This window comes from Lissotriton vulgaris, chromosome 4_1, assembly GCF_964263255.1.
Source record: "Lissotriton vulgaris chromosome 4_1, aLisVul1.2, whole genome shotgun sequence".
Classification (NCBI taxonomy): domain Eukaryota; kingdom Metazoa; phylum Chordata; class Amphibia; order Caudata; family Salamandridae; genus Lissotriton; species Lissotriton vulgaris.
In genome coordinates, this window is record NC_141691.1 from 1,099,727,087 (window position 1) to 1,099,742,992 (window position 15,906).

The following is a 15,906-nucleotide window of genomic DNA, read 5'->3' on the forward strand; positions in this document are numbered from 1 at the left end:
CTGAATAACTTTTTAAAAGTTGGCCACCATAATAGGAAAATTAGGAAATTAATAACATTATAGAAAATCAATGACAATACAAATTAGTTGGAGTTTTTAATTAAAAATAAAGAACAACGGAAAGCTTTTTATAATCGGAGATATATGTAATTAATACACATGCGGACTGACTGCAATTGGCAGAGAAGGAATTATGTACTAAAGGTAATACAAACAAAAGTAAAAGTATTGAGTGTGAAGACATTCAGGTTTTCGTTTCCTCCAATTTCAAGTCTGGAATTTCTTTCCCCAATACATGTACCAACAAATATCATGCTGAAACATATTCAGCTCTACTAACATTGTATTCTAGAATGCAAACATCTGATCCAAAGCAATCTCATATTAGTTAGTGTGACAATACTGATAACTTGCACACTTACTTGAGAATAATCAAACTCTGTAGGTGTGGTGTCTGTGAAGGCTTGTACCATGGTGTTCATCATACTAACTGGAAGCGAGGATGGAGATAGCTTTGAAGGTTCCTGTTGTAAAGGACTCTTTGGCTTAGAAGGCAGGCGACCTCTCCTACCTTTAAGACTATCAGTACGGACAACTGTGAACATAGAATTACACAGTTATAAGCGGTGCAACGCGCAAAATGTTCATCAAATGAAAAGGTTTTTTTTGTAACATTAAGTTTTTGAACAGGTTCCTCGTATCACAGGTTAAAATAAAAGCACTCTTTAGAACATTAAATGGCGTTTGTCCTAAAAAAAGCAGAAAACTAATTTCAGACTCCGAATATGGAAAGCAGAACAACTCTTGAATTAAATCAAACGTTTGTCACATGACATACTTCCCTCACCTACTGTGCACCTCAAAATATTACACAGCATATTACAAATACGTCATATACCTATACGTTATACACCACCGTGTATTCTGATATGTTCACACAGTTATCTAGCTAAATTGAATACGTGAGCAAATGAATTACAGTACTGGATGAGATTACATAATTGTGCAGTGCATTAAAATTCTTCGGATGCAATGAATAAATGATACCCACAGTGCCTTTATGAAGAGAACGGTTCAAGTGCATCCTCTCCCCAAGACTCATGGGGCTACCTATCCAAGAAATTAATGGAATCTGGAAGTCACTTGCAAATGCTGGCCTGTGCAGATTATGGAACACAAGAGAGGAAACATTAGAGCATCTAATATGCATTTGTCCATTCTCTTTTAAACGCATGTGGCACTTTATTAAAGCCAATATCCCTAACTCACGTAGTGTGCACCTGTAAGGAAGCAAAAGCAAACTCTACTGCACAGAAACCCTAGTTGAGTTGGCAAGATTTGGCAAATTCATGGCCTCAACCCAAAGTCCGACCGTGGACATGGAGCTCACCTGGGGGAGCCGCCTTATATCACCACCTCTCCTTTGTCCCTTTGTCTAGGACCCCCCTCATTGGGGGGTTTGTACCACGCTTCCCCCCTATTGGCCCCGGCAGGACCTGTATGCAAAAGATAGGGAGGGGGGGGGGGGTATGTTGCCGGGCTAGTTTCCCGCCCTTCGCAGGTAGCGCGCCAAAATCTGGCGCGCTACCTTGTTTGTCCCCGGGGGGAGTAGAGGGCATGGCAACCATTATGGCACCGGCTCTCGAGCCCCCCCCTTCGTGGGGGCAGCCTCTGCGAAAGAATGGAACTTCAAAGTTTGTTTTTTGCACTAAGATATTGTTTGCCCCTGTTACAGCACGATGCACTTTTCAGTTGTGGTCCTAACTCGGCAAGGGTAACATGTGTAGTATGCTGACACATACAATTGATGGGGCTTCAACAAGAAGACACTGCGCAAAATGATTTACAGATCAAAGATTTAATCAGAATAGTGGGTATCCGGAAGATATTTTAATCGAGTTTTATGCACTGCTAATATGTTATCACCTATGATGTACCGTTCAATGTTTTAACAAGAGCAGTGGGTATATAATTGAAATGTCACCCGTGTTTTACGGCATGTGCCGCTGCTTTTGTAACAATTGTAGTTAATTGAACAAATAAAAGTATTACCTTCCCTTACCAATGTACCGGTAAGCACTGTGATACATTAATGAAAGGGTATCCATGCTGCCCTCCTTATTAACTCATTCAAAAAACATAATAATGGAAAAAGGAGGAACAGATTCTGCGCTATTCTCAAAATAGGGGACAATTAATTCACCTATTTTCATGACAAATGTTCACTGTGAACTTAATCAAACATTTTGTATATCATCACTCGCACAAGGGACATGATTACACATTTTATTTGTTGTAATCAGCACATAAATTATTTTTATCTTATTTCGTATAGTCTTTTTTTCTTTCAAACAAACAAAAATAATTAATATGTATATTTTAGTATCAATACTTCATACACCACTATATACATCCATATATACACACCTATATACAACCAACAACAAAAACACTTTAGACAAAAATGGAACAAAAACCAAAAAACTAGATAATTTTTCACGCTTAGAAAAAGATTGTAGCAAAGGCTAAGTGTCCTCCCATTAACTCTAGGAGGTACACGAGGAGGTAGACAGACAACACTGGTTCAGTGCACACATTTTACAGAACCTAAATCAACAAGTGTGTCATAAGGCATTAATGTCCAAAATCAATTTTTAAACAGGGACTCCTCCATATGGAAAGTGTCGACGCGGTCGCGTTTCAGTCTTCCAACAAGTCTGGCCTCTTCAGGACAGGGCGACAAACAACAAGCAAAATCAATCCGGCAGCAGCTGGTAACCAATCACTAAAGGTGCATCCACTGTTTCTTATAACCACCTGGTTAAGCTGCGTTTTCATTCACATCTGGGTCCCTCTTTCTTCTCTATTGTGTACTTTCCAAATGTCACTCTTCTACGTGTGGGTCCTATCATACAACCACGCACGGGTCCGCCATCAAGGTCGGAATCAACCTCCTTATTAACAGCAGCATCCGCTGCATTTGGCTTCAGCTCCCAGGATGAGCAGCAGGACAATCCCCAACTGTTGCAAGGTCCAGTTCACATAGACCCACCCACAAAGAGCTGTGCACCCGCCTACAGCAGTGATCACAGCAACTGGCCATTGTGTATATTTTCACATGGCACACCACGTGTGCTTTTGGTAATTGATATGAGGGGGGCCTCTTCGACTATCTTTGTGCCCTGACAAAGGTATCACTAGAGTAAATGCATGCAGCAAACCATCTTACAGTGTTCGGTAAAGGAACATGCACGGTCAGCAGCAAACTATTCCTCCTGTGCAGGGGGAAATTCCACATACAACCTGACAAAAACACCATACTTTGTATTACAACAGAGACTGTAAGGTCATTCTGAAGTACCACAGAGTGGAGGTGCACGTTAGAGACCAAAACTGAAGGCTGCACACCCAAAGGGTACATTACAGATAAGACGTGCTGTCCCTCTTCGCACCTCAACCCTGTTGCTGAAAGGCCTTCCCCCCCAGTGCTAATCCTTTTTTGGCTATATGGGGTACTTAGCGCTTAGGCCCCTGTAACCTTTTGACCACATAAGGTATCCACGCCAACTTTGTGTCCTTTTTTTCCAACATGATGGGGATTCTAAAAGTACCCAGGGTTTGTGGATTCCCCTGGAGAAGACCCAGAAATTAGCCAAAATCCAGCAACATTTTGTTTTTTATTGGTTAAAAGGCTGCAAATGGTATCAAAAAGGGGTTGTGGTGCTGAAATCACCATCTTCCCAGCTTTCAGGGACAAGCAGACTTTTGTCAGAAAACCAATATTTTTTTACAATTTTGGCATTTTTCTGGGAGCTAGCCTATTTTTGCTATTTTTTGTGCTTTCAACTTCCTTCCAGTAATTGGTAGAAATGGGTATGAAAGCAATACCGGATCGTGGAAAGCTATACATTTTATAAAAGTAGATTTATTTATTCCACTTGTATGGCGCTACAGCTACCCTGAGTCTTTCCCGGCGCCTTGGATCTGTACAGTACCAGGGGGAGTAAGCTTATTATTCTTATTCTTGGTTGAAAAGCCATGCCTTGATACCTTTACGGAATCTTATATAGTTGGGTTCCAGGCGCAGTTTTAGCGGAATTGAATTCCACAGAACTGGCGTCATATATCCGAAGGAGCGTCCGCCCATTCGTGCTAGTTTAAATCTCGGGACAACAAATCTCGCCTGATGTGATGATCGAAGATTTCGAGCCGGAATGTATTTTATTGAACCAATTTACACAGGTACGCTGGTGCTTCCCCTGTGTTTATTTTGAACATATAACATAACGCTTTGAACTTAGCTCTGTTACCCATCTTGAGCCAATGTAGATTACGTAAATGTTCATAGACATGCGACCTCCCAGGTAGATGTAAAAGCACCTTAGCTGCCGCATTTTGGACCACCTGTAGCCGTCGCGTGATCTCTTTTTTGGCACCAAGGATAAGAATGTTCCCATAATGCAGCCTAGAGTCGATCAAGGCCTGAACTACAGTTTTTTGCGCCACTTCAGGGAGTTGCCACAAATATTCCTCAGCCATTTTAGGATGGCAAAACAGACTGAAGCTGTTTTAGCAGCTTGGGCGTGCATCGTCAATTTATCATCAATTATTACTCCTAGATTTCTGGCCGAAGGAACTGCTGCCGGGGGAGGCCCCATTTCCGTGGGCCAGTGTGCTGGTCCCCAAAGCTCTTTTTGTTCTCCAAAAATTAGCAGTTCAGTTTTATCTCCATTTAATTTTAATTTCTTGGAGTGCATCCACTTTGCCATGTTCTGTAACCCAGAGCGGAGAGAGGAGGTGTTATTTTTATCAGTTGTCGACAGGGAGAACACCAATTGTGTATCATCTGCATACAAAACGATTGTAAGACCAAATCTTTCCGCTATGCTCGCTAGAGGGGTAATATAAATATTAAAAAGTAGCGGGCTCAGGATTGACCCTTGTGGGACTCCATATGGGGAGGTTAGAGTATTGGAGATGTTACTTTTGGAGAAGACCTGATAAGATCTATCTGATAGAAAGTTTCCTAGCCAATCCAACGCTGAGCCTCTTACCCCTATTCCCTCTAAGGTTTCAAGTAGCGTTTCATGGGATATGGTGTCGGAGGCGGCACTCAAGTCTAAAAGAATGAGTGCCACCGTGCCACCATTGTCGAGCTTTGACGGATAGTTTCCGTAACTCTTAGACACAATTCTGAATTCAGCAAGGGGTCATTTGTGTAGATCCTACAAGGTTCATTTATAGAAACCAACAGTTAAATATAGGAAAAAATAGAACATTTGTTGAAAAAACAGCCATTTGTGTCAACGTTTTCAACTGTAACTTCTTCTAACTATGACAAGTGTTTAAAATCAATATCCCGTTACATCTGCTGGACCTTTCTGGTTGTGGGTATATAAATGACTTGTAGGTTAACAAAGAACCCAACGAACCCAGAGCCTATAACTGAGTAGCGACTTGCAATGATTTTTTATTATGTACCGGGTATATAGCAATTATTCTGGGAAAATGTATACATGGAAAAATCGGTATGAAAGATACCTATGTATTTCTGAAATGGGAACAAAATATAGAGTTTATAAACAGGAGATATTTGCACATTTCCGAAATTGGAAATACCAGTACTAGCATGAGAATTATAGGTAATTTTTTTAATTACTTCATTTTTACACATTGTCTTTCATTTGGAAGGCAGAAATGCATCAAAAGTCGACAATTCTGTGTTACCCTAGGTGTCCTGATAAAAATGATAGCTCACTTGTATGGGTACGCCTAGTGCCCACGACAGTAAACGGCTCAAAATGCAACGTGAACACACCACATTTTCACAATGAAAAATTACCCTTTTTTTGTAAATTGCCTAGCTGTAGTTTTTTTTAACCCTAGCTCTACCGGCACCTATGGAAACCTAGCAAACCTATACATTTTTTAACACTAGACACCCAGGGGAATCCAGGATGGGATGACTGGATTGGCTCTCACCAGGTTCTGTTACCCAGAATCCCTTGCAAACCTAAAACATTGCCAAAAAAACACATTTTCATCACATTTGTGTGGTGGAAAGTTCTGGAATCTGCGTGGATCCACAGAATTCCACCCACCATGCGTTTCCCAAAGTCTTCTACGAAAAATGGTACCTCACTTGAGTGCGTAGGCCTGGTTCCCCTAACAGGAAATAGCCCAAAACGCAACGTGGACAAACCACATTTTCACAGTGAAAAATTACCCTTTTTTTTGTAAAGTGCCTATCTGTAGTTATTGAACCCTAGCTCTGCTGGCACCTAGAGTAACCTAGCAAACCTATACATTTTTGAAAAATAGACACCCAGGGGAATCCAGGATGGGGTGACTTGACTGGCTCTCACCAGGTTCTGTTACCCAAAATCCCTTGCAAACCTAAACAATTATAAAAAAGCACATTTTCCTCACAATTCTGTGGTGGAAAGTTCTGGAATCTGCGTGATTCACTAAATTCCACCCACCTCGCATTCACCAAAGTCTTCCAAAAAAAATGATACCTCACTTGTGTGGGTAGGTGAAGTAATTACACTGAGGCACTGGTGACACCTTTCCTATTTGGTGAACTGAGAGAACTCATCCTATCTACCTGGGAGCTTTTTTATCGAACTTTTGCCCGCTTTCTCCTTTGCCGGTACCGCCGCCCTGCCTGCTGCGCTGGCTCTCCTCCCGCCGCCGCACCCCAGGAACATCAGTGCGGCCGCTGTGTGGGGGAGAGCTTGAGGTGGAGGGAACTACAAATCCCAGCTGACTTTGCGGAAGGAAGCTGTCTGCGGGGAAATTGCGCCAGGTGGCGCTTAAATCAAAGCGTCACTGCCGGTGGAGCGGGGACACCTTTCCTATTTGGTGAACAGAGAGAACTCATCCTATCTACCTGGGAGCTTCTTTATCGAACTTGTGACGCTTTCTCCTTTGCCGGTACCGCTGCCCTGCCTGCTGCGCTCGCTCTCCTCCCGCCGCCACACACCAGGAACATCAGTCCGGCGACTGTGTGGGGGAGAGCTTGAGGTGCAGGGGACTACAAATCCCAGCTGACTTTGCGGCAGAAAGCCCTCTGCGGGGAAATTGCGCCAGGTGGCTCTTAAATCAAAGCGTCACTGCCCGCGTCGCGGGACGTGCGCAGGAGAAGCGTTGGCAAAGCCCGGGCCAAGGGCGGGCCCATTTAAGCCTGTTAAAGACCGGGTAAGACCGGACTGGGCCACCCCATTTACATTTGTCCCGCGATACTTATCTTTCCATCCCCACTGGACATATACTATCCTCCATCTCCTCTATTTTTGTCATAACTTTGTCTATTGTTAATAACACCACTACTAGAGGTAGTAGGAGTAAAACAGCACATGGCGCAGCACAGATAACTGGCCCAATCGACCATTACATTACTAGGGCTGAGGCAATCGACCAAGGCATAATCCTTCTAGAACGAAGGGTATCACAAGATTTGGCCCTGGCCAAACGGTCTTCGTTGGGTTCCCTAGCCGCAGCCAAGACACCCACACACCTGCGGGAAACCGGGCCACTTTTGGAAGTACATGTAGAAACCCACACTGTGCCAAGTATGGTCGACCTGTCGGCATCCTTAGAGTTCTCGGACTCGCAATCATCCATGATGCTAGATAAAACCCCTGTTCTTTTTGCGAGCCCGAACCGGGAGGACCCCAACATAGGGAGGGCGCTATACCTAAGCAAAAGAAACAAAAGAAATCGCTCAAAGCGAAACACACCAAGAAACACATTCATCACAAAGATGCATCCATTATCCAGGCAGCAGGTCAAGTTAGTCTAACACAGAGAGAGTTAACCACTACACCAACAGAAACCATAAATCTCTCCATGAATACAGCGAACCTTAGTGTAAATAGTAACACGGGAGGAGGGTGCAAAGTTTGCAGGGTAAATAATCAATTACTAATTAGATTAGGGGAACTAGTCAAAACCTACATGCAACCCATTGAATTGACCCTTATAAAGATCGAAAAGCAGATAGCTGCTCTGAACACAACTTCAAATATCCCCAAGGGGGTGGGGCTGGTACAAACAGGGGGGCAAAAAGCGAATAATAAAACCCCTAAGGTAGGGGTGCAAGCCATAAAAGTCGCTACTGAAGCAACAATTGTAAAACCGAAGCCCCCTCCTGTAGGGGTGAAGAAGGTCCCTGAGACAATAAAAACTCCAGTCCCCCCTAATACCCTGAAGTCTGTCCCAGTTAAGCCACCAGGGGCACAACACACTAACACCAGGACCAGGGGGAGGGGTGGGCATCCAATACATTTTCCACCAGAAGCAAGTCCTTATGTGGTAATTATGACCGGGGTTCCCGAACTGAGTACTAACGTGGAGGAACCAGGCTGGTCTTTAACCCCTTCCATGCTCATGACGAGCACCAGCAAAATGGCAATTTCCAGCACAGGGGAAAAATAACCACAGCAGCGATGTGGTTAAAAAATAAGGTACTATATTGGTTATCTACCAATAGACCTTTACCACCGCACTCTGCTAGCAGAGTCTCAATGGTCCGCAGGGTCCCTTGGATAGGTAAGGAGCCGAAAAGAATCCCGGGAGACTGCGTTATAGTCAACTTTGATAAACCACTCACAGTTGAGCACATTTGCTCCTGGGGTATGCCGGTAACAAATGATGGGATAGATACAAGAAGACTCTCCTACTTCTATCCCCCAATACCTCGTTATAATGAAGGCCCAGAATGGAACTGGACCCAAGCAGGAAACTGGGATAGGAGAAGGGATTGGGTCGATTGGTCAGGAAATGGAGGTAGAGATATCGCTCCTTCTGTAGGTTGGAGAGGCATACCCGTCGCAAATAGATTTAATTGTCTAGAAATGGTGGATTGACCACCATCGCGTACTGGTCAGGGAAGCTCGGGCCCATTATTTTCTGGGTCTAAATCCTTACAAACATCTTCAAGCTCCCCGAGATCCTCCTCTATAAGTGTAATCTCCGACAAGATGATGGAATCAAAAATAATAACACCTATTTCCTCCATAAAAATAACCTTCGATTTACCAGAGTCTTTAGTTGCTATAAATGAGACATCTGGTAATGTGGGGAAGGTAGTCCTCCCAAGATCAGCAGAAGCAGGTTTAGTCTATGAGAATTCTATTATCCCTGACAAATCCCCTAAAATACATTCTAATGTCCCGGTGCCAGACCTGTATCCACTGACAGGTATAATAGCCTCCAACGTTCCCCTTGAAATCAGTGACCCGACAATCTCAACTTTGACCCTTTTTGTTCTATTTTGGAACGTTTCCGGTCTCCGCTCTAAGATAAATCACAAACCATGGTTAGACACAGTTATTGTACACCAGATAGTATGGCTGCAGGAAACCTGGGCCATTGAGCCTATACACCTCCTAGGTTATAAAACATACCATGTCCCAGCTAGTTCTAGAACTTTTGGTAGACCTAAGGGAGGTCTTGCAGTATATACCGCAAATAATTTACCACCTATGGATATAACTGTTCTTCTGTCTGGCGAAAATTATCAAGTCTTAAGGGTTTCATTTAATAAATGTATGTTGTATTTTTTGGTTAATTTTTATAACAACCTTCAGTCAACTGAATGTGCTAAACTTTTAACTGAAATTACATCTTTTCTAAAGGAACAGCGGAACAAGTACATTTCCTTTACCTCCTATTTGATTTGTGGGGGATTTTAATGTTTCACTATGTAATAACTACAAGAATGGTACCTGTGGTCTTCAGGATGAAAATGGATGCTCCCTGACACACTCCACACATTCAAAGTTAGGTAACTGCCTAAATGAGTGTCTATTTTCACTAGAGATGGAATATGCAAATGACCTTGTAGATCCACCCGCTGATTTCTTGCCAACGTTTCATGGAAGGGGTCTGTCAAGTGTCATCGATTACATTCTATGTTCCCAGATAATAAAGGGTCAACTGAAAACTTATAAAACAGGCTCAGATATTAGTAGTGACCACTTTTCTAATAGTGTTACCCTGTCAATTAAAAATGCTTTACCTCACTTAACCAGGCCCAGTTTACTGAATCAACAAACGTTGTCCATGGACAAAGTAAACAGCTTTTCTGTAAAATGGTCTAAAATTGACCCAGTAGCAATTACTAGTAAAGTGGTATCCAGAGCCCATCCATGGATGAATAACTGCTTAGCATCAGACTCCTCACCCCAGATGATTATATCCAGCTTCTTGGAAATTATTAGAATTATACGGGAAGAGCTGTTTCGTAATCAAAAGTCCAGAAAATCGGAAACCAAAGGCTGGTTTAATCCAACCTGCCGTAAAGCCCTAACTGACTTAAAAAGAGCTCTCCATGACCCAGTCAGAGATCGTGCTGAAATCAATAAACTTAGAAAGGTTTATAAATTGGCACAGCACAACCGTAGAAATGAAATTAAGAAGAACTTGTGGGCCCAATTACATGAGAGCTGCCTACGCAAAGACAGTTCTCTGTTCTGGCGTACGGTAAAATCACCCTTTTTGGTAGATGTGTCATCTTCTCAACATCTTGATGTTGCAGTGACGGCTGACGAGTGGGTAGCCTACTTCTCAAACATATTTGGTGGTCCCCCCGAGGATACCAGCAATGAGGTTCATGTGGCAGGTGACCGTCCCGGGGACCAGATATTTCCCATTGACCTTCTCTTTGATCATAAGGAGGTCATTAACGCGTTGTCATCTTCTAAAACCGGTAAGGCCCCCGGCCCGGACGGAGTTCCACTAGATATCTTTGTACATAGTCCAGAACTCTGGTCACCTCTTGTCACTCAGGTTATGGCAGCAGTCACAAAAATAGGCCTAATAGACTCCTGGTCCACTTCCATCTTGCTTCCAATTTTTAAGAAGGGCGAACGTAACAACATGTTAAAGGACCATCTCCCTCCTGGATTCTTTGGGGAAAGTCGCTGGCCGGCTGATCTTGGAACGCCTCCAGGATTGGGCGTCTACGAATAACATCTTGACAGATCTCCAGTATGGCTTCCAGGAGGGACTTGGTACTGTTGAGCAGGCATTGAACCTAGCCCTTTTGATTGGTAAATATGTGGGGGCTAAAATTGGCAACCTGTATCTAGTCTATGTCGATCTTAGCGCAGCGTTTGACAGTGTCATTCACTCAAGGCTGTGGTCCATTCTCGGTGAATTGGGGGTTCATCCACCTCTTATCCAATTCCTTTGTGAACTCTACTCAGACGCTACTGCATGTGTTAGATAAGGGATTGGCAGTGAATTATCTCCATCATTTCCCGTCAATAAAGGTGTTAGACAGGGCTGTGTCCTGGCTCCCTTCTTATTTAATCTATATACTAATGGGCTGGAAGCGGCCATGCTTTAAGGGAGTCAGGATCTTCCATTCATTAATCACCGCCCTATAACCGCCCTGTTATACGCGGATGATTCTGTAATTTTAGCCAGAACTTTAAAACAGCTACAAAGACAGCTAAATAAATACTGTCAATTTATGCAAGTTTGAAAAGTGGAGAGTGTGTACTCCATGAGGGATCACAAATATGCTTGTTAGGATTAATATCTGTTCTTTCAAGTCGTCATTCAGAGGACAAAACTATTTCAGGTTGCAGTGTAACATCTTTATTGTTTTTTAGTGGAACATGGACAGCCGACACGTGTTTCGCCCCCTCTTGGCGAATTGCGCTGGGGCTTTCTCAAGGCTATTTTCACATATATAGCGTATATTATTACTGTTTCCAATTTTGGCAATATCCAAGATACAGAAAGTTCAATACTCTTCTGTAAGTTTTTTGAGCTGATGGCGCAGTTCGGTCCCTGCTCCCAGTCCTCGGTCTGCGGGTTAGTTCACGGGTTGAATCCCAGGCCTCGAGTATTGAACTTGAACTTGAAATCCTCAAACGTTCCGTGGGATCCCACTTTTGAGGAATTCAATTGCATATCTTGTCGAAGAATGCCTTGCCAATGACTGGCTAAGCAAAAAGGAAACAGATTTTTGGGAAAACAAGAAACCAATAACGCTCTATTTTTATACAATCCCAAAAATTCATAAGAGACTTGAGGACCCACCGGGCAGACCTATAGTCTCAGAGATTGGATCAATCCTGGAACCGCTATCAAGATTTGCGGACGCCTTTTTGAGACCTCTTGTACAAAACACCAATACGTACCTGAAAGATACTAAGGACGTTCTCTGCTTACTGAAAGAACTGAGCTTTGACCCCACATCCAGTGTCCCTATTAGCCTGGATGTGGAGAGTCTATACACAAGTCTCCCACATAGAGAAACTCTACAGATACTGGAAGAAGTACTGTTTGAGAATGAATGGAAATACCATACCCCACGACATGTGGTGATGGAGTGTTGTCAATTAGCACTCACTGAGAATTTTTTCCGATTTGAGGACACGCTATATAAACAACAACACGGAACTAGCATGGGCAGCACATTTGCGCCGAGCGTAGCGGGTCTGTATGTCTATCAGCTGGAGAAAACCAAAATTCTGAACAACACCAATCCATACAGACATCAAATACTAACATGGAAACACTACATAGACGATGTCTTTTTAATCTGGCAGGGAACGGAAGAAGAAGCAGGATCCTTCCTGACATGGCTAAATGAACAAGATGGTTTCTTGAAATTCACGAGCTCCATGAGCAGATCACGTCTAGTGTTCTTAGATTTGAACATATGTGCAGAATCAGGATGCCTCATCACAACAACTCATTTCAAAGAAACAGCCTGAAATTGTCTGTTAACTTATGATAGTTTCCACCCACGACACCTCAGACAAAACATCCCGTTTGGTCAATTCCTGCGACTGCGGAGAAATTGTAGCCACAAAAAAGACTACATCATACAAGCAGAGGATCTGAGTAAGAAGCTACAATCCAGAAAATACCCTGAGAAACTAGTGAAAGATGCTAAAAAACGTGCTGGAAACAACAACAGAGATGCTTTACTGGAACCTAAGGAGAAATCCGAAACAGAAAAGAAAAGACCCATCTGCATCACAACATTCAATCAAGTATCTGACGCAGTAACCAAAATAATCAAGAAACATTGGCCTGTGATCAATAGTGGTGGATTAAACATACCAACCCCTATGTTCAGCCACCGCCGAGGAAAAAACATTAAAGACTTTTTGGTTCACACTCGCCCAGCACCTACAATCCCTACAATGAGACTACAACCATTACCAAGTGGGCATTTTCCCTGCAACAATTGCAGCGTCTGTCATTTAACATCAGTGACGAAATCAGTCATTTTTAACAACAACACCAAATGGGAACTAAGGAGTTTTTCGAATTTCAATACCAGCGGGGTGGTTTATTTAATAACATACACCTGTAATTTACACTATGTAGGTATGACTACCAGGAAGGTCAGCACCCGCATAGTGGAACACAGGAGTAACATCTGCTGCAAACGAGCAACAACCAGGATGACGAGCCACTTCATTGAGTACAACCACACACCCAATGATTTGACGTGGGTGGTGTTGGAGAATGTAAAAAACAAAGAAAACAAGAGAAGATTCTGCATGAGCGTGAACAAAGATGGGTTTTCAAATTGCACACAGACACCCATGGGTTAAACGACGACATTCCCTGGGGTGCATTCAGAGAGTAGCAATGATCGTAAAACTGAAATTGGAAGTAAAATTACCCCCTCATATACCTGCTATCGAGGTATCATCATGGACCTGTCATACTCAGGGGGTAAGCAAACCCAATAGACAAACGCGGTCTGCACTATCAACCATAATTACTTTTGCTAAACACAAGATATGAAACATTTCTTGACCATTGAGAATAAGTGTTCACAGGAGTATAAATAAAGTTGAGGGAAAACATCCTCTCAAAAAAAGAATGATACATTTGCCCTGTCCACAACACCGACAGGATTTTAAATAAAGTTGAGTGATAAACATTACAATTTTGTCACCAAATAAAGAAGCCCATTTTTTCTAACCCTGCAACTAGTGGAATACCGCCTGCAAGACAACCTTTTTTTAGAGTTTAAAAGGTACCAAGTACCTGTGCCCCCACGGGTGTGCAGGCCGGGCGAAAATAGAACCCCCAACACAAAAAAACGAACAACATCTTTAAGATTTTTTATTTTCACTGCGTGAATTTAAAAATCAAATAATAAGAGTAAAATACCATGGAACCATTTTAAATTCCTTTTTTCAAAAAACCGACTCGAAATACGGTTCATAAACGTTTTCGTTTATGTTTTCAATGCCTTTACTGTCCCGTCAAGGAAACGTCCTCCCAAGATGGCCGCCACACATCGAACTGTCTAGTTCTTACAATCCCAAAACCCGGAAACGCGGCAACCTTAAATACACCGTTCACCGTACCGCCGACAATATGCGGTCCGGAGGGGAACGAGTAGGTAACACGGTGCGGTTTCGCCGATAAGGAAGTAAGTACCTTTACGCAAATAGAAAGTCGGCATGATCACGTTTCTGTTGAAACGAGGGTCCCGCACTCACCCTATGCACGCGATTTTTTCGCGGAAACGCTATTTTAATAACTTCAATTGAATCCAACAGCAATGTTTCCATGAGGTGATCCTGCCCCCACCAGAGACCATGAAGTGCTATTAAGCACCAATACATGTAAATATGCTGCTTTTACCATGATGAAAAATATATATGTGTTGTGTGCCTTGTCTATAGTCACATTAAGTCCTGTGTTGTTTCTATGTGTGAATTCACGAAACCACAAGTCTCACACTGCTTTAATTTTGAATGCACTGGACTGGAAAGCCTGCACGCACCATTAAGGTGCACAAGGGATACCATTACCCTACAAAAAAACGTGAATTATATGTGTGACCCCCTTCCTCTAAAGGAGGGGACTCTTGCCACTAATCATGTGTCATTCTTTTTTCACAGAAACATCGAGAAAGTACAAATCGTATGTATAACACGCATGTTTTAAAGTTAACAGCGTTAGAAGTAGTATTTTCATTAATCCTATTCATTAGAATATAGGAGTGGTAAATACAGGGCTGGTCCCTGTATGGTCCTGACGAAAAGCCTGGGAAGCTTGAAACATGTTGACCATAAACACTGATTTGGCCCTACTTAAGGTTAAATAGCAGTGTCACCCCATTTTAATATACCAAACTAGGAGCAGAATAAAATTGTTGAGGCCCACTAGCACGGTATTTTTAATTCACTTACACCCACTCCACCACCTCATCACTTTACACCACACATAGTCTATTCACAAATAAGGTGCTCCTGCGTAGTTCGCTAGTCGCAGCACGCCCCTTTTCGTAGAGAACTGGGATGGCCCCAATGATGAAGCATGTCACCGTGGGGAAACCCCGGTGAGTGAGGGGACTCTAGAAAGAAATTTTTCTTTCTTCTTCTGGTATGTACTGACATAATTCATGCAGTGACCATAACACACAAAGTAGGTCTCTGAATCTAGCAGTCTGGGTTCTTGATCTTTTGTTATCCAGGAAACATGCCATGATCAGTAAAAAGCTACTTTTTCAGAGAGCGACCTCAGCTCTAGTTTCCTTTTCGAGGAAACTGGGTAAGCCTGTCCCAGTATAGCTGCTAAAAATCTATCACGCAAACTGTCACAGTGTAGCAACCTACGGCGCAGGGGTTTGGGGTTACGCTCCCATCGATACCCTGCAAACGGTTCAGAATGGGTTTCTAACAGACTTACTGGCAGTACCCCAAAGTGCCCCAACATACGGTTGCCACATCGAGCTGGGTATTGATTATCTGACAGATAATATTAGATGCCAGTCGATCTTGTTGTGGCACCGTATTTGGACCAAAACACAATGCCATCTAACCCGCTCACTGATAACCGATTGCTTGGCTCTGGCAAACTGGAGTAAAATCCCATGGCTTCTGTATGTCTCCAATTTCCTTAAGGACT

General features: G+C 42.9%; 1 protein-coding gene across 1 annotated transcript in view; it reads right to left on the reverse strand.

Moving 5' to 3' along the window:
- NR4A3 (nuclear receptor subfamily 4 group A member 3) overlaps nucleotides 1-15,906 on the reverse strand; it is a 681,703-nt gene that overhangs the window by 234,748 nt on the left and 431,049 nt on the right. Inside the window, exon 4 of the mRNA XM_086966912.1 lies at nucleotides 423-595. Coding sequence (XP_086823038.1) covers nucleotides 423-595 — 173 coding nt within the window. The remainder of the gene's footprint in view (nucleotides 1-422; nucleotides 596-15,906) is intronic.